This window comes from Perca flavescens, chromosome 12, assembly GCF_004354835.1.
Source record: "Perca flavescens isolate YP-PL-M2 chromosome 12, PFLA_1.0, whole genome shotgun sequence".
Lineage (NCBI taxonomy): Eukaryota > Metazoa > Chordata > Actinopteri > Perciformes > Percidae > Perca > Perca flavescens.
The window spans coordinates 25,293,457-25,318,544 of NC_041342.1; the positions used below are offsets into that span (position 1 = coordinate 25,293,457).

Consider the following 25,088-nt stretch of genomic DNA (forward strand, 5'->3'; position numbering starts at 1 on the left):
TCTCAAACTTTGTCTCCCCTTATATCTCTTTGAAACTCCCCTTGAGACTAAAAAAGTACCCTCTGCCATCGCTGTTTCATGTCCTGTTTTGCTAATTGTCATTTATCCTTTGGAGAGGAAGAGTCTGAGAGAGAATTTGTCTTTTTTAGTGTTGGCCTGTTGGATTGAATTATTAATAAGTTCCTGTTTTAATCTAGGTTGATGTACCGATGACGGTCGATTAGTCAGTTTGCGTGATGGATCACACTGCCAGGGAAAAATGGATTCACTTTCGATAGTTTAACCTCTCGCAAGCGATGAGATGCTCCTAAAAAGTCTTACAAGAAATTGGATTTTGATGCCGATCATATTTGCCTAGAGCTCTCTCCTGTCAAACAAACACACATATATCATCTTTATTTCAAGATTAATTTGGTCACAGATTCCTATATTCATTTTGGTACTTTCCAGAGCCCTGTAGTTTGAACGTGAGCCATATCTTCACAAGATGAGAGCTTGATTTGATATGCACTTTGATGGATGGTAGATAAATGGCTGTATTGCTGCATGATTTCACATTGATCATATGAGCAGGGGAACTTTAGGTGACACAGCATATTTAATTTCCTACACACCTTTTTTAGTGGCTTTTTTCCATATTTAATGTGAAACATTTGATGGATATTCAGTATAACAAATTAAAGAATGTAAGTAATAAATTGTTTCGCTGGTGTGGTTTCAGCTTGATTCTGATTTAGTGCAATACAATTACTCTTCTTGTTGCCCATTTGGCCCTGCTATCGGGAATTCGTAGACTTTCCCAGACAGATGAGCACTTTCCGTACACATTTTGAAAGATTGGTGGAAACACAGCGTCTGCTTTATTTCATTCAGCTGCTGGAGCTACGGGGCATTAACCCTGAAATGGATGAGAACATAACAAATTTTAATTTCCAACTATTAGGGCTTAAATAACCCAAGCTTTTTCCTTTTCAAAATATTTTGTGTTTCTAACTTTCATTTCATCATTTCCCATTAAAGGTATAGATTTATTTTTTTAAATGCCACAACTTTGAAACCTATCTAAATCTATGGCATGGCTCAATAAGGGGCAATATTGATCGGTTTGTCTGTTCCTGTTTTGCACCATGAGGTCGACATTTGTGAGTTTAAGTGAAATATATTACAGCTATTGGATGTATTGCCATGAGATTGTGGTACACACATTCATGTAAAAAATATATATTGGATAATTTTACCTCTTTATACCTTGAACAGTTATGATAAAACTATGTATGAAGTTTGAAAGGGAAATAGCACCAATAAATTAATAACGCATGTACATCATTTAATTTTTAACCTAGTTTATCGTATGTTTTATGTTATTATGAATCTGAAAAGTAACTAAAGCTGTCAGATAAATGTAGCCGAGTAAAAAGTACAGTATTTTCCCTTTGAAATGTACAGTAGTGGAATAGTACTAAGTAAAATAAAATGTACTTAAGTACTGTACTTGAGTAAATACTACTGTATTCCACCACTGTATACAGCTGACCCCAAAGTGTAAGCATCAAGTTAATGACTACCTGAGCCAAATCCGCCTACCAGCCTAAATATAGAAGGCTCTATAAATAGAGACTGAGACACCACAATTTAATGTCTCAGACGAAACAACATTTTAGGGTTAAGTGCCTTGCTCAAGTGCATACAGTAATAATGTAGCATTCCATGTTCCTTGGAAGTCGCACATTGTTGAGGTGTGTGTGTGTGTGTGTGTGTGTGAACTTAATGACCAATGTTGCATTATCTTAGGTAAACCATACCATATGGCACAAAAAGGATCAAATGAATCCTAAAACAAATTGCAAAGACTGCTTTGTCCTCATTTGACCAGCAGTAACCTCATTTGTTCTGGTACATTTTTCTCCCCCCACACCAATCTGTAGAGTCAAGACTTATATGAAATTCTATTATTTAATGCCATCTAAAATGCTAGCATGATACATTTAGGGATATTTTTATTGAAGAGGCTTCTGCCAAGAAAGAGTTACAGCAGCATCATTTTTTTAGTGTGTTCAAATTGCATTTGTGTCAGCTTTAATCTGCGCTATAATAATTTGTGCAGTGTTCAAGAGCCAAAGTAACAGTTATACAACACATTCCCATTCCCTGTAGTGAACATAACACAACCCATTTATCTTACTGTGTCTCTGTTTCTTTGCCAGTTGTTTGGGGCCTTGCTGCGAGGCTGCTGTGCTGACCTCTCCTACCTGAACCTCTCCAAGAACTCCTTCTCTCACAGGTTGGCGTTCACCTTGAGTGTAAATCCCTGTTAAGACTTTTTTTTTTTTTTTTTTAAAAGAAAAAAAACACATTTGTTTTCTTATTCTGACTCAGCCAATCCACTCTGGAGGAATTCCAGTCAGGAGGTGCAGATCATTTATTTTTTTGCTGTAGATTAATGTTTAGCCCTGGACCTCACTGATGGAATTAGCGCACAGGCTCGGCTCGCCCCCTTAATTTGTTCTGGCTCACTGCATGTGTGTGTATACGTGCGTGTGTGTGTGAACAGAATGTGTTCTCGTCTGTCTTTAATTTCTATATGTCTCTGTTTGCTAACAAGTTTATCATCTGTCAAGCACTTGTTTGCATACCCCAAGATTTTTCTTTTTTGCATGCTACAAAATGTATGTGTGTGTTTGTGTTTACCTAGCTAGCAGGCAGAAGCGTCTCCAGCTCCCAACGTGTCGTGTTCCCCAGGTGCCTTCCCTGCTCAGCATATTACATTACAGAATTACTGTGGAAGAAGTTGGTGAAAAATGAGACAAATTGTAGACGAGAATTATTGTTCCAATCCCCAGGCTCCAACCCCTGCACTTTTTTCTCTCTCTCTCGCTTTCTCTCTCTCTCTCTCTCGCTCTCTTTTGCATCTTTCAGGCTGCACCTCTTGTTCTTTTTTTCAGCTTTCTTCATTCTTTATTTTTATGAATTCTTACTCATTCTGTAGCGCTTTGACCACAGAATTCTTTAATTTCTAATAGGTAAGGTTGAATTTCCTAGGATTCTACCCTTTTTACTGGAGACATCCGCGCTCCATCCATCTTTTCTGTTTGTTTTTTATCTTTCCCTTTCCATGGCTGTTTTCACCTCTCTTATCCATCTCGTCTTGCTTACTGCCTCCTTCACTCTATCATCCTCTTTACTTCCTTCTCTCCCCAATTTCCTTCCTCCTCATTCTCCCTTCTCCTCTTTGTCTCTCCTTATCACTCCTCCTCCCTCTCCACACCCTCCAATTTACTTTCATCCCCCTTTACCATTGCTCTTTCTTCTCACATCTTCCCACTCATCCCCTCCCTCCTCCGCTCCCCTCTGCCTCCCTCGCTTCATATTTTATCCCACCTCTTGCCGGTCATGGGTCTTCTGGTATTAAATGCTCGCTGGCTCTAGTGTTGCTAGTCAGACGGCTGCGGTGTTGCGCCCACAACGTGGAGCCACAAAGCTGACCCAGCTGATAAGAAATGCCTGGCTGCTGCTCATGAATATGGAACGGACACACATACACACACACACACTCGCGCGCACACACGCATGCACACACACACAGATGTGGCGCTTTCGAGAAACATTTAGCAGTCCATGTTGGATACAGTTAAACACATCTACGCGTGTGGTAACAAGTTGCTGATACAGCTCCCTGGAGAATGTTTTGTGACAGAGACCGTGACACTATATCATTCTGTATCAGCGGAGTCCTGACAGGCTTTATGCTAATCATTACAAATGGGTCAAAGTAGAGCTGGTGTTCCACACGCTGGGAGGTTATCACAATAGACAATGACAGGGGCTTGTAATGTGGCTTCCTGATTTTCCCTCACTGCTGTTATACTATCTTTATCCTAGTCTTTTTCTTTTTGCCTCTCACCATTGCTCTCTCCCTTATGAGCATTTTTTACCCTTCATAACTTAATTTTCTCTTGCTTTTTTCTCTTCTTTATCTCACATTTTCTTTTATTCATTTCCTCTCCCTACATACAGTTTTATCTTTTAACCAAGTGACATGGTTTTATCTGTGTGTGGTAAATGTCAGAGCATTATGAAAGACGTGTAACTCGGTCAACCATACATTTGCCTACATTACTAGGACAATGTATACTGTAGCTCAAAGAATAGAATGATTGATTGTTGTGCCTGTGTGCGTGCGCGCCTGCGTGTGTGGCTTAGAATTAACACCCGCCAAAAGTAATTGCAGCTGGTGTCATTGTCATGTTAACTGCCAACTCGGCAAGTCCTAAATGGAACTCTGATCTTTAACTGTGCAATCACAACAGTCAGTGTTAACCACTCCGTCATGTGCACCAGGAATTATACTCGCAGTGCAATATGCACAAAGGAATTTGGTGAAGCGGAATAGAAATTGGTGGGTTGTAGTAATTATTCATTATATTCTCAGCCAGTCACATTACTGCTCTCATACCAATTAGACAGCTGTGCCAAACACATGGGCACACGACAAAATTGGCTCAGTAATCCGAGAATGGAGTGCAGAGCAGCTTTTCTGTTATGATGTCCTAGAGGTTCAGACACAATACAAATATGCTGCCAAAGGCAGGTGATCTGTTGTTTCAGACTGAATTTGCATCAGTGGAGATATTAAGTCATGTCATGTTGATATATTGCTAATGTTTAATACATAACCTGCAAACTAGTCACTTTTTAGCGAAAATCGGCGTTTTGAATGGGGAAAATGTCATCCACGTGAATTGTGTAGATCCAAAGAGTTTTTATTTTGGGGTGCGCGGAGACCCAGTGCTAATACGGCACCGGTGCCTTCACGACCGTTATCTACCGGACCGAATAGCAACGCGGATTTCGGTGCCTTATTTAGGTGCCACTTAAATGCCTGCGTTTCTCTCTGATGCTCCAGAAATGGACGTTAGAGGCAACTAAAACATCGCCGCATGGGATGCTAGTTAACACTACACTCGACAGCAGGTTATGTTAGCCTACCGTTAGATAGCAGCTGGAGTAAACACTGTTAAAATGCTGACAGCTAAACGGTGTAAAAGTTTGTCTGTATTTCGTTGTAGAGGATTTCAACAACAGTCTGCTGCTGCCGTTGTCTGAAAAACTACACAGATGTTGCGTTCACTTGAAACTCGCCTCGCCAGCCTCGTGCTGTATTCAAAGTTATTGTGGGGAAGAGAATGTCACCTTTTTCAGCCCTTCTGAGTTTGCAGTTATGTTAATAATGTGGGGTTTTATTTTGAATGAAAACCTTAAGTTAACTATTTCTGTAGCAAATAAATAAAATTAAATAATGAACATTAGTACTATAAAAGGTTACGTTTTCCAAAAAAAAAAATGCTCAATGTGCAGTTGAAGCATTTGAAGTGTAAATATATTTTGATTAGTCATGCTGCGGTTTTATATGCGAGGAGGTTAAAGCGTTTGTGAAATTGTTGAAATGTCAGTTAAAATAAAATTTAAAGGAGTTGAAGCATCAGTTCAAGAGAAAGAACTTAAGTGGAACTACGCCCATTTAAAAAAATGTATATATGTTATACCTATGTTCTAAAACTATTTGTCAACATCTCCCAAATACAAAAACTAGACTACTGAAACTCAATTGTGTGATTCTATCAAGTATAAAGTGTGGAACTGCTCCATAGACAATGATTTGGGAAAGGTGTTATAAATGATACTGAGAGCACCTAGGGGAATGTTCTGGGTATATAGGTACATTTTCTGTTTCACAACTGAGAACACTACAATAGAATATACTGTAGCTCATTTGAGTATAAAAAAAGAAAACTATCAGAATCCCATTCATTGTCTGTGAAGCAGCTCCAGACTCCATACTTGATATTGATATTTGACATCACAAGGTTGAGACTTGAGTCTCTGATTTCTGGCTTTGAGAGAGAGTAGCTCATGTTCAGAAATATTGATTGAACTTTTCTCGGCCATGGAAATAGCAATCTAATTCTTAATTTAGGTGGTGTTCCCCCTGAAATTAATAGGCCAGGCAAATGCCTTGTTTATATTATAAAGTATATAAACAAAATATGAAACGCCATAACATTTGATTTCATAAGAAATAGTTTTTTAGAGTATATGATTCAGCAACAATTTTGTGAATCAAAAATTTTGCAGAAGTCAATGCATTAAAATACAGCTCCAAGTTTAGAGCGTATTTCGAGTGTCAGCAGGATTTAAATTTGTAGAGGTCACTATATTCTCGGTATAACATACAAATTATCCCTGCGTCATTCACATGGGCGGTTGGTCCACCACTTTGGTGCCGACTGAAATATAATAATAATAATAATACATTTTATTTATGGGCGCCTTTCATAGTACTGAAGCACACCTTATAGTTACTTATAGTTATAGTAACAAGCAAAAAGAGTTAAAAAGGAAAATATAATTAAAACAAACATTTAAAAATTGACATAGAAAATTAAAAGAAAGCAGTATATCCATGAATTTGATGGAGAGTGGAATAAGTGAGTTGATATCTCAACTATTAGATTGTCATCGTTGTCAATTGTTTTTACACACATTCATGGTGCTTACTAACTATGGTGATCCCCTGAATCTTCCTCTTGTGCCACCGTGAGGTTAAAGGGCAACTATTATATAGCATAATACTTGTATTTTGTGTTTGTACTAGAACATGTTTACATGCTTTAATGTTAAAAAAACACTTTATTATTCTCATACTGCCCATGGCTACTGCACCTGTCTTCACCCTCTGTATGAGGAGCGCCTGTCTCTTTAAGTCCTCCTCCCAAAAAAAGCCCAGTCAGCATTGACCAAGATTACAGCTATGTCGCGTTAGCATGTAGCAACTTAATAGTTAGCAGTAGGGCTGGGCGATATGGAGAAAATCAAATATCACAATATTGTAGTGTTGACTATTGGTGCTTTCACAAAATATTTACACAATGAGATTTTTGATAAATAATCATCAGTAATGTGGATATAATTAATTAAGTGGGTAAAGGCAAATAATATAACCGTTACAACAGTCTGGTAAATTCAGAAAATGACATCACTGTACTGTAATGCAGCCTTTAAAACCAGGAAAAGACAACACTTATGCCATATTACGATATCACGATATCCAAAATCTAAGACGATATCTAGTCTCCTATCACGATATCAATATAATATCAATATATTGCCCAGCTCTAGTTAGCAGTATGCTAAAATTAGATTGTAGTGGAACGAAGCAGCACTTTTCTACTTTCAAAAATCACAGATAAAGGCTTCTGAACCAAACGCTACCAATCTGACCAATGTTTCAGCAGTAATGTGACCCGGAATTGGGAAGAATTTAACAACATTGGCATCCAAGATGACATTGTTAGCCATGTAGCTAGTGTTAGTTTAGTAAGCAGTTGACACTTCACTCAAAAATTGCAAATAAAGGCTTTTAAACCAAATACTACTAACAGAAAATGTTTCAGGAGTAATGTGACCCAAATTGGGGAAAATTTAACGACACTGGCAGCCAAGGTGACATTGTTTATTGCCCTTAGCGTGTAGTAACATGGGACAATGTTAACACCGCAGTGGCTTAAAAAAAAAAAAAACACTCCAGTCCTGCCTACTTGGAGGAAATGACCAGTCATAGCAGGCTAGCTTAGAGTTGCGTAAAACTTAGCTGAGAGTAGAAAAAACTGTTGAAACCAGAGTGTTCAGAACAGTTGGAAATTTGAACATTTTATCTCACAGAGATTTGTCTAAAATACGTTTACCTCATTGTTTGAAGTTTTGGCCACGTTTAACATGATAATCCAACATTTTAATATTGTAGATATGACAGAAAACACGGAAAAGCATAATATGTGACCTTTAACATTTTTACCTTTTTAATTTAACTCTGTCCGTTACTTTTTGCGACAAATTACCTGCAAAAATAACGGCATTCCCATCAGCTGCTGTAATTTGTTTTAAGCGCTAAATAACTTAAGACGCTAACCTGCTAAATTAAAAAAAAAACATATGGTAAACAAACATACCTGCCAGAAATGACTATTTTCCATTGTCATCTTGAGAGTCTTAACATTCTGATGATGGCCTACAGCTCACAGCACTGGTGTGCCTGAATAAACATGGCTGTTTATCTTTACTCCTCCATTACTCTATGATGTGTGGCTTTATTTTGAACGAGAATGATTCACTCAAACATCTGGTGTTAATTACGTCTGTAGCGATAGAAAAGCATGTTGCATGCGTTGGCAGACATGTCATAGCAGGAAACACAGCTGCAGTTGATAACATTAGTGACTGCATTCCATTCATGGAACTGAGCCCTCATTAACAAAATTAGTCACGCCTGTGCTTTTCCTGCTGGGATGAGTCAAAATGTCTGCCATTAAAAAGGTTTACATGGAATGCCATGAAGTCATTATCTGAAAATAGAAGTGGTTCTCTCTCTTTTCGCTGTTCTTGAATTTTCTGATGAGTGACTTTTGCATGGTAGTTTATCATTAACTGAAATGACGAGTCCTATTAAACATGCTGTTCAAAGTGCCTTGTCACTGAAACAATACTCATAAGTTTAGAGGTAGCAGGTGATCTTTTACTGAAACCCCCTCTTCCTCGCCTCTCATCACTTTCCCCCACTGTCTCCAGACCCCCTCCTCATCCTCCCCTGTGGTAAATTATTTGTACAGTGGGGGCTGAAATGGCAGATTGGCTGCTTTGACAAGTTCTAAACTTAGATCCGAACCGATGTACTGCATCTATCCTGTGAATGCAGAGAATTGTCCCCTTGTGTATTACAGTATGACTCAGAGGGATGTTGAATTTACACACAGACGTGTTCTCTGTCCATCCTCTGATGACAGGCTAATGTACAGTATATGCCAAGCAGATGGTTGGCTAATTGGCCAATTGTTACCTTTTTAAGTGGTGGCAGTAATTAATGCCAACTCCATCTATTTAGTGTCTGGTTGATATAATACTGACCTGAATGTCACAGCTAGCATCTGTCTACTTTAGCCTTCTTTCTCTCTCGCTCCTGTTGTTCCGTTCCCTCTCTATCAGTTCTCCGCTTGTCTGCGGTGAAATTTCTGTCATTTTTATCCATCAGCATATCAACTCCGTCTGTCATCCGCTGTCTTGTCTCTCTCTTGTCTTTCATTTTCTGTCTTACTGCCCGATTGTGGTCCATCTTTTATGCTCCCCCTCTGTCCTGCTCTTCCCTCCCACTCCTACACACTCTAAAGTATTTTTGTTTGTTTTCTTTACTGTTCTTTTCCAGGAAAGCGAGAGATTCTCTGCCAACTTTCCGCCAGTTCTTCAGCTCTGCATTCAGCCTGACCCATGTCAGCCTGGCCTCTGTGAAAGTCCCGCCTGATTCCCTGAGGTGAGTCACCGTCACAGGCAAGGATGTAAATGGATCTTTAGGCATCCTTAAGCACGTGCAAGATGCAAATCACTTGTATGGTCTGAACTGCAAACAGATGAAAAAGGAACATCTGTACATCTTACTGTAACCTCATTAATTTTGACCCCTTTTGCATTTGGCATTATTTATATGTATCTGATAAGATCATAATTCCGTACAGCAAAAGAAAAAGATTAAAATTCCTATTTAAATGAACCCAAACTCTATTAAAGATGTTATCCCCCAACCTACTGGTGAGGTGATAACAGATGCATATGGCCATGCTACTTACAAAATCTATCTCTTGGAGATATAAATAAATTGCAAAAAAGTGTGAAATAAACAAATCAATCCAAGACTAATTTTCAAAAATGCACTGTCAACATACTCGCAATGTTTTAAAGGCTGGTTTTGACATAGGAAGTGACGTGTGTGTGTGTGTGTGTGTGTGTGTGTGTGTGTGTGTGTGTGTGTGTGTGTGTGTGTGTGTGTGAGAATCTCGACGAACAGCAATTCCTTGTGTCATGTTATATTGAAATGATTCCAATGAATTCCACACTGAGGTTTACAGAGTTGTTACTCAAATGCCTTAAATTAAAGTCTGAAATGGTATTGGGGGGTTGGGTTGGCTATGAAGAACTAATAGATGAAGATCTTACTAGATACTATCAAATACATAAATGGAATATTATCGCAATATTATACAGGTCTTGAAATGATTAAACAAAACAATATTTTATTTAACACCGACAATACGTCTCCCAGCATTTCTAGAAGTAAAAGAAATCCATACAATAATCCAATTAATGAAATACTGTCAATGAGCCAATATGGATTATTTTTAATATTGAGCAGTGTTCCTTCTCAGATTACAGTCAAGCAACTGTATGCTCACATAAATATGGAGACTAGTGGTGAATAATTTTATTTTTTTATTTCACATTTATTTTTTCAGGCAAGTCATTAAGAACAGGTTCTTATTTGCAATGGCCGCCTGACAAGTGGCAAAGCCACTTAGGGGAAGGGAAGGAGGGCTAGGAAATAAAATCCATTAGACATACATAATGTTTAGCTATGAAGAAGGGTCATGATATAAGTAGCATGTATGATAACTCATGTAGCCCATTATTTCTGCCCACCTCTTTTAAGTGTGTTACCAGCAGTTTTTACTGATGTGTCAACAGACATTTATGCTGCTGACAATGTTTAGTCAAACTTGACGCCTAAGAGTGGTAAAAGATGGATTCCCACTTAGCCCACTCATGCTAAAAATGTGTTCACTCGTGTTGCTGTAAGGTGCTTGAGTTTAAGCGCTGTCTAAATTACACACAGCAAGGATCACTGCTGAAGGCCTTTTATGTTTTATATCCAACCTTTAGCCAACTGTTAAAGAGGAGACTCTTAAACTTTTTCAGTTTTTATTGTGTCAGGCTTGAACACTAAAATAGCTCATACCATATGGAGTGTAGTTTGCATCCAAACCATCAATGAGATTTAATCCTCAAGGCTCACATTAGGTTTCAAATGCCTTTCCAGGACAGTGGAGGCATTTTTATTATTTTGGTAGACTGGCCTTCAATCAGAGGACACAGATTGAAGCCCCCGTATTGGCTGGCGTCCACCGTGCTGACGTGTCTTTGTGCGGGACTCTGTATCCTTACCAGCTTCAGGAGATCTGTAAACCAGCTCAGAGAGCGGCCAAACAAAAAAGCCAGTTTCCCCAATGAGAATAAATGGACTACCGCTATATTACAGTTTCTCTTTGAGGTGTGTAGCTTGCTGTTAGCTTCTCATAGCCAAAACACACAATCAATAGCAGAGTAAACAAAGCAAACTGCCAACAATTGAGATAATTGTGTGCTGCATGATGGCTCTCAGCCAAAGAAATGGACTTCAACTTGGCACCCCTCCTTATTACCTATTCATGGTGCATAACTATTTGTAAATGTGTATTCGTTGCACAAGAACAACCTCCAGCAGAGCCTTGATGTGCAAATGCAGTTTTCTTTTTTGTATCCAGCTGGGCATGTGTGTGCATGAGCAACAATTGGCCACTTCACCTGAATAGAAATTAGGTGGTTTTCGGTGGGGAGTTAGTTAGCTATGACTCTTCCTTTTTAAGCTACTTTTCTTTAAATCCTTTAAGATGGCTCAAAAACTTTTAGGTGTGCAGAGGAGAATGTGGGGCAGGGTCGGATGATCTGTCCAGGTTGTTAGAGGGAGGAAAAGAAGCAGTTGGATTTATTTATTTTTGTGGGACTGGTCCATCTCCTTTTTTTTTCTTCATGTTTCTATTTGTCATTTTGGCCTAGCCTTTGTCCATTAATTGCCTGTTGTTTCTCTCCCATTTCTTCTTATCTTCCTATCATTTCTCTCTCTCTCTCTCTCTCTCTCTCTCTCTCTCTCTCTCTGCTTTTGCGTTCCCCTGTCCTGTCTCTCTTTTTCCCATCCTACCCTGACTGTGTTTTCCTTCAGGGCTCTGTTCTTAGGTCTGTCCAATAACCCTCATATCACTGATTTACACCTGGACATCGGCAGCTGTGAGGTATGCTCTGTTAGTCTAGGCTATGCTGTAGATATATTCACTCATCTTCCTCATAGATTGACCCTTGTGGCTATCCTATCATGTCTCACTTGTCGCTGTCTTCTTCCCACAGTTGAGGTCAGCAGGTGCTGGGGTGATTCAGGAGCTGTTTCCTCGAGTTTCATGTGTGGGGACTTTAGACATCTCTGATAATGGTGAGAGACACACTTGCACACACCTACGTGCAGACTTACATGGTCTTTTGTATATTTTCAGACAAAGGAATGTGCAGTTTTTTTAAATTGAAAATGCATCCTTTTTAAACTAACCTAGTAAATCAATCAATCTTAACATTATCTGCACTATATAGTGTGTAATCATTCTGTAATAATGTCTTCTACGGCTCTGGAGTGAGCTTTCCAAAGGTTAAAAACATAACCCTGATGATGTCGTAGTGATGTCATCAGGTTTATCTCTGCTTTGACTTGAGACTTGACTTTTTTAACAGAAAGCCTGAGTTATTGAAAAAACAAAAAAAGCTTGGCTACATATGCTAAAAAAAATCCTTTTTAATTAATTATTGAGATGTTTTACTAACACAAAAACAATAATTCAGTCAGAAACAATTTTGTATGTCAAGGAATCGATCATTTATAGCAAATGCGTATACAGTTAGATTTGTCAGAAATGGCTCTGCTCTTTGAGGAAGCTCTGCAGAATAGGAGCAGCAATAAGGCTTCTGCCAGGAGAGCTAATCCCCCTTAATAAACATACATGAACATCTAAACTGAGTTAAATCAGTACCAAAAGCTAATCACATGAGGAGGAGGAGGAGGTTGGGGTGGTGGAGGGAGCTACGGTAGCACACAGTGTCAATATTAGTGTGTCAGCAGAGGAATAGTGAAGTGTCAGAGCTGTAAAACTGCATGAATATGATTGCTGGTAACCTAGCAGCCGATGAACGAGTCAGTGATTGTGAAAGATGAATGAAACAGCTGATTCCAATCCCCCAATGCAGGGTTGGCTTCTGTGCTCCAAACTAACACAGTGCTCCATTAAACAACAATGATGCACTCATTCAAATGGGAACCAGATTTTCTTTTTATTTTAGATTCAAGGCTATATTACCAACTGTGCAAAGTGAGCAAAGACCAAACTTGGTGCACCAGACCATCAGGGACCCCAATAGTCCCAGGTTCACTGCCTTCCCATGTGGTTTTGCTAATTTGACGAATTGCAATTTGTTCCTCACTACAATACCAACTAAGACTGGTCCTTCGTTAGCCCTGTGTTGTTGAAGGGCCCAATTCAATTGTTTAATCAAATACGTTTTGGGACCTGGTAGTATTATTCCAGCATAGGTGTGCTGGTTGATCATGTATGCCCTGTACTTAAAGTAATCATATTATGCTTTTTGGCTTTTCCCCTTTCCTTTATTGTGTTATATATCTTTTTGTGCACGTTATAGGTTTACAAAGTGAAAAGTTCACAAACTGCTCCAAACAACTCTATTGTAGTCCAGCCTTTACTTCCGTGATGAACGTGTGTTACTTTGTAAAACACGTTAAAATGCTCGTCTAGCTGCTAGCGTGGCACGCCCTCATACTCTGCAATTGACTAGCTAGCAGTACTTACTGTGCATGTGTGACTCCCAACAAAGGTGGTACAGAAGTGGGATGCCTCACTCTGTAGCTAAAACAGAGAGCTCAACACACAGGGTGAAAAGAGGAGCTGCAGCAAGGTGCAGTACAACAAAAATATGGTGTTTTTTTTTTTTAATTAAACCACATAAACCTATTCTGGTACAACCTAAAAATACAATTATGAACCTGAAATTGAGCATAATATGAGCACTTTAATGTAGAGGTGACAGGGTACATACACAGGATAGTAGGTGGCGGGTCCAACGGCAAATATTTGCCCTAGGGCTCCCTACATAAACATCTTTATCATCATATAATCTTGCTGTCAATTACTTTTTATAGCATAAGATGTCCTCAACTTGGTTTTTGGATTTTTTTGTAGTTTTATTACCAGTTCACTCTGTACAGCATGCTTTGAAAGTCACGGATGAATAGATTGAACTAGATTGACTTGAAAGTTCTATTGGAACAGTCTTAACCTTGAAGCTACTGCTTACTCACACTCATTCGAGCCTTAACCACTGAAATTCCTTTTCTTTAATTCTAACCAAGTACTGTTTTTTATAATTACGATCACTTCCATGAACAAAGCAAATGGGATGTTGACTGCCTTCATTTCTAAACAGCTGTAACAGTTTACACTCAATAGTTTATTTAAGGAAAAAATATAGATTGTATAGCATACCAATTTTTACATAAGGTAAAAAAGAAGGAATGAAAATCAGCAGTTTTCTTCAATAAAGTATTTTGTCTCTAATAATTTATGGAATTACTGGGGGAAAAAAACTAAAGGTACATACATAACAGTACCAAAGAATCGTGTGGCTAATCCTGCCTCGCTCCAGCATCATGTGACAAGTTTTCTTCATCACATTGGATGTCTGCATCATCTCTAAATACTAATGAATGTGGTGTTTCTATTGCTTTCACCGCCATTACTTACTGAAAAACAGTAAGAACACAGTTTTACTATTATAAAGGTATAGTGTTTTTCACTTTTTTTTATAGCTGTGTACATAACTTCAGACATCTTACTTGGACATGTTGGTATCTTTGCTCTTTTACCTGTTTCTCTCAAACGGTACAGGGTATAATTGTTTCATTCTTCTTTGGTGTTTGTATACCAAAAAAGACTTTCTGAGCTTTCTCTGTATAAATACCATATATGTTCACTAACTAGTCTAAAACAAGACACCTGCTTAGGCTTTCAGCTAAAATAGCAATCAGCAGTGTTTGATAGGCACCAGACTGAAATCTATTCTGTTTTGAATGTGTGGTTAACAGTTTTGACAGCAGTGTGTTAGCATTTGAACAAAGTGCTGTAAATCTACAGTGTTGTGCACGTTGTGGTTAAAGTCATGGGATAAGTGTGTAGAGTTTTGAAAACTGTGTTCAAGCAATGAAAAACAAACTAGAGTTTGGTCCACATAAACTGCTGCTGTGCAGACTGTAGTTAGCGTTTTGCACATGTGACTCCAGTTATGCCCACTGTCGTTTAGCAATCGAAAAAAACTGTAAAGTCTTTGTTGCTGAAATATCTCGCCATGGTAACTGCTTCCTCTGAGCAGCATCGTCCATCCTGGAGCTTTTGAAAATGTGAGTAGGTGGGAGTGGAGGTGGTGGTGGTGGGGGGGTTAATTAGGAGTATTCTGGAATCTCTGTGGGCAGTGAGATTTAGTTCCAAAACAGACCACGAGATGAAAAAAAAAAAAACAGAGATTTGAAAGCAAATGTTAGCACCTGGCCAGTTTAATGATGAGTCACTGACAGCCCAGAAAGTTTGTGTAGTAAAAATGACTTTTTTCAGTTTGGTTACTTGTTTGTTTTAAAGATGTGTGTGTGTGTGTGTGTGTGTGTGTGTGTGTGTGTGTGTGTGTGTGTGTGTGTGTGTGTAGGCTTGGATGCGGACTTGCTGGCTGTCATCCCAGCGTTCTCCAGACACCCCTCCCTCAAACACCTGATGCTGGGGAAGAACTTCAACATCAAGGGCAGGTACGGACCACGCAGGGAACCAGCAGTACAGATGGTTGTGAAGATGATACTGATGAGGAATGTTTTCCTCTTCTCTCTGCCTCCTTAGGGTGCTGGATGAAATTCTGCAGAAACTGGTTCACTTGGTGCAAGAGGAAGAGTGTGTGAGTTGGATTACATAACATATTGTACACAAATCCTCTGCGGCGTTCCGCACAGATGCACGCCTACACTTGCCTCACAATATTGTAGCCACACACACACACACACACACACATCCTCTGCACGCAAGAACACACGCTTGTCACCGCTTAAATTCTCGTGTCCTCATTCATGTGCGGTTAAGCGCAATCTCCAACCTGCTGCCACACACAAACACACACACACACAAGGTGCAAACATTGCACACGAGTCATGTTGTCTGTGGGCTCGGCAAATGATTCATTTGGTCTCAGTGTATTTGCGAGGCTCCCGGGGCTCTCTCCGCTCTCCGCTCTGCAGATCCAGCATGACAAGTAGCTTACTCAATTATTTACAACTGTTGATGATGATAGCTCACAACGATGCTCTTGCACGGAGTACGGTCTGATGGGTGCGTGCAAGCACACTAACAGAGGCACAGCTGGGTGTCAGTGTGTAAGTTGAAAGGAAGTACACCAAGTTCACGTTCACATCAAGTACAGTAGATGACGTCCTAATGCAAAAAGTACTGCTCAGAAAGAAAGTGGAGGAATTTGTTTGGGAGAAAGTGCAAATGAGCCCTTAATTATTATGCACTTGGTCTCTCTAAGCAAAAAAAACCCAATAAATAATTGAACTGCAGGGAGTTTGAGCTGAACATGGTGTTTTTAATAATAATAAAATGATACGATAACCTGAACCTTTTGTAATAATCATTGAAAAACATATTTCCCAGATATTTTGAAAATAAATGCCCTGCCTATAATCTACCTGGAGTGTGTGTGTGTGTGTGTGTGTGTGTGTGTGTGTGTGTGTGTGTGTGTGTGTGTGTGTGTGTGTGTGTGTGTGTGTGTGTGTGTGTGTGTGTGTGTGTGTGTGTGTGTGGTGTGAAAATGCAGAGCGAGCGGTCGGAGAGTGTAAGTTCATCATCGAAAGAATGATGAAGTTAACACCGGTTTTCTGTCGCTTTTGTGACGTTGAACGTGACAACAGAACGAAAAAAACAAACAAAGGTCTCCTCGTCTACTGGCAATGTGAAAGGAGTCATCAGCTATTTTATCTTTTTACAAAATTCCCGCATACACACACTTATTTTGGTTGAAAAGGGCTATAGATGACAAAACCCACAGTCCTAAAAACCTCAATTCCTTTAACAGACATTTCTACTCTCATATATTTCAACATTTATTTCAACCAACCAACGTTCCTATTTTATACATCATCTTTCTTCCTCAATGCTGTCTCATCCTGCCTCCTCCAGGCCCTGCAGTCCCTCTCCCTGGCTGACTCGAGGCTTCGCCAGCGGGGCACAGTGCTGGTCAACGCCCTGGGCTCCAACACCTGCCTGCGGAAGGTAGACTTAAGCGGCAATCTCCTGGAAGACTCCGGGGCCAAGATGCTCAGCAAAGCTCTGCAGATCAACACAACACTCAGGTGTGTTTGTGTTTATTTTGAAAACAGTACTCTGATGGGCGCAAAAAGGGATTTCCTTGCAAATCGGAGCACACTGTAACAGAGGAAGATAAAGGAACAAACAGGTGTTAGAGGACAGAATAGGGTCAGTGGGAAATGAATATGTTAGGTATGGTTTGAAGAGAGGATATACTGAGGCTGCTTAGAGGAAGAACAGTGAGTTTAATGCAGTACATCAAAGATAAGAGGGGTAAAAGTGAACCTTGTAGGAGATAAGAAGGTAAGACTAAGGAACAGGAGGGATAGAGAGAAGAATCTGTGAAGGGAGGGGAAGTGGCCTTCAGGCATACAATGTATTGCACCTCCCTGAAGTAAGAGAAAAGTGTGTGTGTGTGTGTGTGTGTGTGTGTGTGTGTGTGTGTGTGTGTGTTGGAGGTGGAGCAGATGGAAACTGAGATAGGCAGAAAGCGTGAGGGAAAAGGAGGACAGCAGCGAGACAGTAGGTAGGTCGGAAGCATTTGGATGGGGAAACGGTTGGATATAGACTAGAGAGGAAGAAAGTTATGATGGGAGATGGAGACCACCTAAGGAGCGAGATTTGGGTTTAGCTGATTGAATTTCTAGGGCAAAGCGAGTCGAGGGAAGTAGAGATGGAAGAGGAGGAGGATGCATAAAAGGAAAAGGGGCTGAAAATGACTGATATATTAAAAATAGGAGTTAGACAGTGTAGGTGGAGACACTGCACTGTGTAATAACAGAAGCTCATTACTTGCATGGCAGTTGTTCACACATTATTAATGTTGTGATATGGACTCATTTGAAGCAAGTAGCAACAAAAAAAAAAAAAAAAAAAAAAAGTCCCAACAAATGTCTTGTTAATCCTGCTGTGATATGTTTGTGCAGCTGTGTGGTCAGATAAGTACGGTAACTGTGATACTATTGGCCATGTGCGTGTGATTGTGTGTGTTTTAGGAGCAAAGTGGCTCATCTTCTTTATCCTCTCTGTGCCTATCTTCCATTATTTCCTGCTGGCTTGATCCCTCTCAGGAGTGTGATGTGGGATCGCAACAACACCACAGCGACAGGCTTCCAAGATGTGGCGAGAGCGCTGGAGCAGTAAGACGAGCACAACACACACCCTTTTGAGGAGGGGAAACACACATACAACGGATCTCACACACACCCATATGAAAGGCAGATAACCGTCTCTGTACAATGTCTACTATTACACAGCGTTTCATCATTCCTCTGACGTGCATGCCAGTTAAGCTGTCATTTTTTTCTGTGGGTGTGAAGTGTGGGTGTGAAGTGTGTACAAGCATGTGTGTTGGTGCATTTGCGTATTAGGGAATTGGAGACAACTGTTTTATAAGCGCTCTGGGTGTTTTCTGTTTGTTCCTGTGAACATAACAATTCTTCCAGTTTGTTATTGCAAGGGTAATATTATCTTGTCTTTCTTGCTTTCGTTCTTCCCTCTTTCTGTTGTTTCCCTCTCCACTTAATAGCAACTTTACACTTCAGTATATGCCCCTCCCTCTCAGTGATGTCACTCAGGCATACCGCAGCGCCCCGGAAAAGACGGACCAAGCCCTGACCAAGGTGAGAGCAGCTTTGGGATTTCTAAATTTGCTGCGTGATGTTGTAAAAAAATAAATAAAAAGAAGCAGATAGTTAAAAACATTACCTGATTAGGTTGATGAGTCATGGCTTTGATGAATGACTTTCATTTGCTTGTGCATTAGAAGTGATGATTAAATGTGGACGTTTTGATAGATTATTATATTGCAGTTGTGGAAACCCGGCATGCAAACAAAAAGTTTGTTAGATTACTTGACAGATACTTTCCAATTTCCTTTTGAATATTTAGATTGCCATATCCAACCAGTACAATGCAGAAGATTACAAATGCCTAAATATAAACTGAACCACCAAATACCTGTAATAGTGGTTCAGTTTATGTCATATTCATATCGCAGGCAAGCATTTCAGATTTTCTATTTAAAGGATGAGGAAGAGATGTGATGGATTACAATTCAACATAAATAAATAAATACATCAAAAAAGTATTAATAGTACAAATGTCATAACCTGTAAGTGTAGGTACACGTTAGACAATGACCACCAATTTATGTCTCGCACTTGGAGCTGAAACGATTAGTAGATAAACAAAAAATGAATTGGGGACCATCTTGATAATCAGTCAAGGGTCATTTTTCAAGCAAATATGCCAAACATTACCACGATCAATCTTTTCAAATGTAAGTATTTGCTAATTGTCTTTGTCTAATGTTTAATAAATTGGATATATTTGGGTTTTGGAGTTTTGGTCAGAAAAAAAGAAATGAGGAGAAACTTTGGGCTTCATGGTATTGTTATGGGACTCCCTAAAAACTTGGGATTTCCCCCGTGGGTAGTGCCTGACGCCGTCCGTCACACCGAGTGTTCTTGTTGGCTAGCATTGGGTTGTCTCGTCACTTTTCTGATAATGAAGCAAAATTGTAACCTAAAGTTGTATATTATCCTAATCTGTGCCTTAACCCCAAAATGAAACCTACAGGAGACCTCACGCCTAATTGTAACTTCCAGCAGTGTGATCATCGATCTACATAGATACACTTCTACTGCGACTAGACTTCCCTGCAGATTTTTAAATGACGTCTACCTGACGGATAAATTCTCAAATTTACCATCATACGGTTACGCTTGAAAATATATACAACTAAATAGTGCTAAACTAAATTGATATTTAGATTAAATTATGTCCAACAACAAAAATCTACTCGGGGCTGCATTCTGATATCAATGAACGTTCACTCAGCACGGGCTAAGAGGGTCATAGAGCTTGCCGGAGCATGCAGTGCTACGTCTTGCAAAACCATGGCCATCCAGGTAAAATACCAAGTTTTTAATTTTTTTTCATAATTTTGACATTTTATTTACCAAACAATAAATTGGCAGATTAATCCATAATGGGAAAAAAAACTGTTACAGCCATAAATGCACTGAATGACCAATGTTCACTACCGGTTTGTGTAAAAGTCTGGACACAAGGATGCTGCATGTTTTGCTTAAAGTGGAGCTCAGAAAAATCTCTTTTTCAGCTAAGAGATATAAGATAATCCTTTTATTATTCCCACAGCAGGGACATTTGCAATGTTAGAGCAGCAAGGGGATAGTGCAATAACAAAAGCATCAGTAAAATCATAAATCATATAATAAATACCTAAACAGTAAAAAATGCTACACCACATACTGTAGATTACCTCTGAATATCGTTGTCCTCCGGTATCTGTGGCTATTCACATTGTTGGGTTTTTTTTTTGGTCAGTGTGGCGCCCCGTCTTTTAATTTGTGTAGATGTGCTGTTTTTCTAGCTGTGTCATCAGAGACTTTTCATATAGCCAATCAAAGCATTTAATTTCAAGCCACAGTAACCCCCTCACTGTCACTGTCATGCCAATGACAGCCAGACAACAAAAGAGAATGACTGTGTGGAAACAGCAAACACTAGCTTTTGGGCCGTCTTTATGCCTGGATACATATCATATCATATCCTCCACCATGGCTTGGCATCATGGCAAGGGAAGTGGGCTTTCGTTGCTCTTAACATTGCTAGACAGGAGAGATAGCTAAATATAAAGATCTGTCATTTTAGATACTGAACGGTGTGGTCATTTTCTGTCAATCCCACTGCTAAGAAAACGCTGTTTGTCACTTGGCTCGTAAGCTGCAGTTAACAGAGCAAGTCTGTTTACATTGCTTGTCAAACTCCATTTTCCCGGCGGCTCGGCTGTCAGTCAGTCAAACACAACATTTTGCCTCCCCATGGACTTGGAAGCTAAAGGAGCATTTCTGATACATCTCCAGAAACTAAAAATATTTTTTTTCATCAGTATATTTTTATAGCTAGTTTATTATATTTTGACTTTATGTTCATTCTAACATCAGAAATGGATCTGCTGTGGTACTCGACTAATTGATCTTTTTCTGGTGCTTATCTTAAGTGTGCATAAGTAGTGTGTGAAGCTTTTATGTGTGTTAGGGTCCTTGTTTGTCTGCTCTATGAAGTTCCAAAGTCCTTGAGGAACGCTTGATTCCATCTTTCTTTACATAAGATGATTAAGCAGTGAACACTTCCACCTGCTGAGTCAAGAAAATAAATCAAAGGCATCCCGTTTATTTCTGGGGATCAGAACTCTCTGCAGTCTCCTTATTACCATGCAAATGGCCTCGTCTCCTGTCTCCTGCACACTGCTTTGTAAACAACTGTCATCGCCACTCCTCTCTCTTTGTGTGTGTCTGTGTGTGTATGTGTGTGTCTCAGATCCAGCGTGCCCTGCTTAGGAACAACCAGACTCAGCGTTTCTCTCAGAAACAAGCTCTCCGGCTGCACCAAGGTCTCGTCACCAGCACTGCCGAACAGGTGTGTGTCTGTATTTGTACACATGATGGTGAACAAGTCAAGATTTTTATTTTAATGTTTATTTTACCGACATGTTTGATTGTGCTTTAATTGTGCGTAGGTGATGGAACGTCTGTGTGTGCGGGTGCAGCAGCAGGTGTGTGTCCTGAAAGGCTGCGAGGAAGGAGAGGAGGTCCAGACGGCCAGACAAATCCTCAAAGAAGCCAGGGATTCAAGAGCTGTGAGGAGGCTACCACTTTAGTTTTTGTGTGTGTGAGGCATCAAAACTGTAATGACTTATATAATACCAAAGGGCAAAGGGTATGAGGTATAGACACTAGAAGGTCTGTGTGAATTAATTCTAGTCAGTTTTTTTTTTTTTTTTTGTTTCATTACATATTTTGACCAGTGGTGGAAAATAACTAAATTACCTTAACTACCTAAATGGGCCATAAGAAATAGTTTAATACGGATTACGTGACTGACTACTTATGACACACTCTCGGCAGTTCCTCTTGCTGTACATGTACACGTGCTCAGCTGAATCTGTAAAACGTTTTGATGTAACAAATATATATTGCTGCTATTTTGCAACCTGGCAACCCCAAATTTGTTAATTGCTTTTAAATAAAAAATAATGTAGAAATAGATGATTTGTTCCACAAAACTTCAGATCAGCTTCTAGAATATGATGATTTTGTTATTGATTGAACCAGCCAACCGTATATAATGTAGTCAAATTTACCTCCACCTGTATAATAATAATAATCTAACCATTTCCTTCTGATCCTTAAATTGTTCCTCCACTGATTTTAACCTCATCTCTCTCCTGTGTGTGTGTGTGTGTGTGTGTGTGTGTGTGTGTGTGTGTGTGTGTGTGTGTGTGTGTGTGTGTGTGTGTGTCAGCTGTATCCCTCTCTGTGTGAGTTGGCCCATGTGTTGTCAGTGGACGGCCCCGTCAAACAGCGACTGGACACTCTGGCTGGAGAACTGGCTAAGGCTGCGGACAAAGAGCTGCAGGTACCTTGGTGGTGGAACTGTGGCCGTAATCGCCGATAACAGCCATTCCTGATGCATCCGTATTTTAAACTGGTGGATGTCTGGACTAGTTGCATTTAAATTGCCCATTAATAGTGTGTGACTGTGTGTGCGGCACAGGTATGCTGACTTCAAAAGAAATGAAGCATTTGAATTCAAAGGGAAGGAACAGTTTAACATTCTTCTAGTTTTGTTCTGTTTCTATTGGGATTCAGTAGCACAGCGCAGTGGAATGATAAAAAAGCAGCACACTGCGCAGGGGGACTCTGGGATACCTTCTATTGAATTTTAACTTACTTGAGCATAATTTAAATTTCTGTTTGTGCTTTCCCATTTTGCTGTTGTGCACAAGGCTACATTTGTAATTTGCAAAGGTCAAGATCAGTTCAATTCAGTCACGCACAAATGTCCAACTTTGGTTTGAACTGGTAACGTAAGATCTGGAAGAGGTTGAACAGTTCATATGAATTGTTAGTAGTTGATACATGGATGAATGGGTTGCTCAAACGCACATCAATTCAAAGATAACCGAATGGCTCAGAGTAAAGGAGCTGAATGAAAGTCTAAGCGAGCTGATAAAGAAACACATTGCATGAATAATAAATGCTTTGAAAACTTAAGTGTGTACGTAAATGTCTGTTACGGATGTGTAGTGATGCATGTCTTGGTTCAACTGTGTCCAGGTGGTGGTGGACTCGATGGTGTCCCTGTGCCGCGAGCTGTGTCCAATGTCCTGCTCGGCCGCCGAGAGACTCACCCCGCCTCTCTCGTCCATCTCCGAACAAGTTTCGATCCCTCGCTCCGCCATCCGCAACGCCCTCATGGAGAGAGCGGCTGAGGATATCAACAGAGCCTTGGAGTAAGATAAAGAGTCGGTGAAAACAGTTGAAAGTCAAGCCAAGAACCTTAGCTAAGATACTGATTTAATTGTTATTTTCTTTCCTCGTTTCAGGGAGGTGAAGTTGTCCGTGGTCTCCTATCTGACCAACTCCATAGTGGATCAGATTCTGCAAGAGCTGTACAACACCCATAAAACCCTGGTACTGGTAATACCCCTTTTCTGCATGACTTCTTTGTAGAAATGTAGAACAAAATGTTTCCACGTTCAAAACTGAAATCTCTATCTTCACAGCCAAGATGATTTAGGATCTAGTTCATCAGATTAACTGATACATTCATTTAATGGTATTTCTTATACCACACTTTACTACAACAGTAGATCATAACATTATATGAATCACAAAACATAACCGATCAGGGCTCAACTCTAACCTTTTAAAGTGCTTGCCATCTTGGCAACCAGGCATCATCCTTTGGTCGCCGAAAATGACAATACGGTTTCCATGTTTTAAACTGCCTATATTTGGAGCAATTAATTTCTTATGTAACTATACCACACATGTTAAAAATTAAACAATGAGATAATGACTTGCAGTATAATTCCCCATCACTCTCAAATAGGGGTGCAACCAGTGAGGGTGAGCTCACTGATCGGATCAATTTTCGGATCAGCACAATAAAGGGGGGAATTTAAATGATTATTAAAAATGTAACAACAATAGCTTTTGACAATAATAACTTCTTTCACCAGTAAATTGCTGTTAGATGCCAAAAACAGATGAGTAAAGGGTATTTTACACATTTTTAACTTTGAATGCACCACAAGGTTTACCAGTTTTAAAGGTCCCATGGCATGAAAATTTCACTTTATGAGGTTTTTTAACATTAATATGCGTTCCCCCAGCCTGTCTATGGTCCCCCAGTGGCTAAAAATGGTGATAGGTGTAAACCGAGCCCTGGGTATCCTGCTCTACCTTTTGAGAAAATGAAAGCTCAGATGAGCCGTTTTGGAATCTGCTTGTTATGAGGTCATAACAAGCAAGGTTACCTCCCCTTTCTCTGCTTTGCCCGCCCAGAGAATTTGGCCAACCCCTGAGAGAGAGACATCATGGCTTTCAAACGAGAAAAGTGGCAGTTGGTCAAGGCCACACCCCCACCCTCCACCTTGCCCCTCCCACTCTCCTCCTCAATAGCTTCAGACACAGAAATGGCACATACTAAGGAAAGCTCATTGTGGGACTGGCTCTAGTGGCTGTAATTCTGCACCAAAGCTGAATTTCGGGAAAGAGATTTCAGATACAGTATTAGGGGACCACTAAGGTCTATATAAAAGCATCCAAAGAGCACCATGTCATGGGACCTTTAAGTAAACGCAACATTTAGTCCCGTCTGTGTTGTTTCTCCGACAACAGCAGTGACCGGGTGCTAGTTTGTGTCTTTTAGCTCAGAGCTTTATTAGCAGACGGTTATACGTCCCGCTGTTGGAATCCTCTACAGTGAAATACAGTCACACGTTTACACCCTTTAACTGTCAGCCTTTTAACCATAGACTGTATATTAATCTCATTATGAAAATGTTTACTGAGGTAATAAATCAAGTGAGAAGTAGGTCACTTTCTCATAGACTTCTACAGAAACCGACCTCCTTTTGCAACCGCACCTGCTAGAATTCAGATAGAGTGCAGGTTTAAGGCACTT

At 39.9% G+C, this 25,088-nt stretch overlaps 1 protein-coding gene across 1 annotated transcript in view; it reads left to right on the plus strand.

Moving 5' to 3' along the window:
* Positions 1-25,088, plus strand: part of LOC114565020 (capping protein, Arp2/3 and myosin-I linker protein 3-like) — a 61,867-nt gene that overhangs the window by 8,589 nt on the left and 28,190 nt on the right. The window contains exons 5-18 of the mRNA XM_028592814.1: positions 2,205-2,281; positions 9,254-9,358; positions 11,855-11,924; positions 12,037-12,118; positions 15,442-15,538; positions 15,627-15,681; positions 16,959-17,131; positions 18,158-18,226; positions 18,616-18,709; positions 21,435-21,533; positions 21,634-21,753; positions 22,419-22,532; positions 23,234-23,409; positions 23,503-23,596. Of these exons, the coding sequence (XP_028448615.1) occupies positions 2,205-2,281; positions 9,254-9,358; positions 11,855-11,924; positions 12,037-12,118; positions 15,442-15,538; positions 15,627-15,681; positions 16,959-17,131; positions 18,158-18,226; positions 18,616-18,709; positions 21,435-21,533; positions 21,634-21,753; positions 22,419-22,532; positions 23,234-23,409; positions 23,503-23,596 (1,425 nt within the window). The remainder of the gene's footprint in view (positions 1-2,204; positions 2,282-9,253; positions 9,359-11,854; positions 11,925-12,036; positions 12,119-15,441; positions 15,539-15,626; positions 15,682-16,958; positions 17,132-18,157; positions 18,227-18,615; positions 18,710-21,434; positions 21,534-21,633; positions 21,754-22,418; positions 22,533-23,233; positions 23,410-23,502; positions 23,597-25,088) is intronic.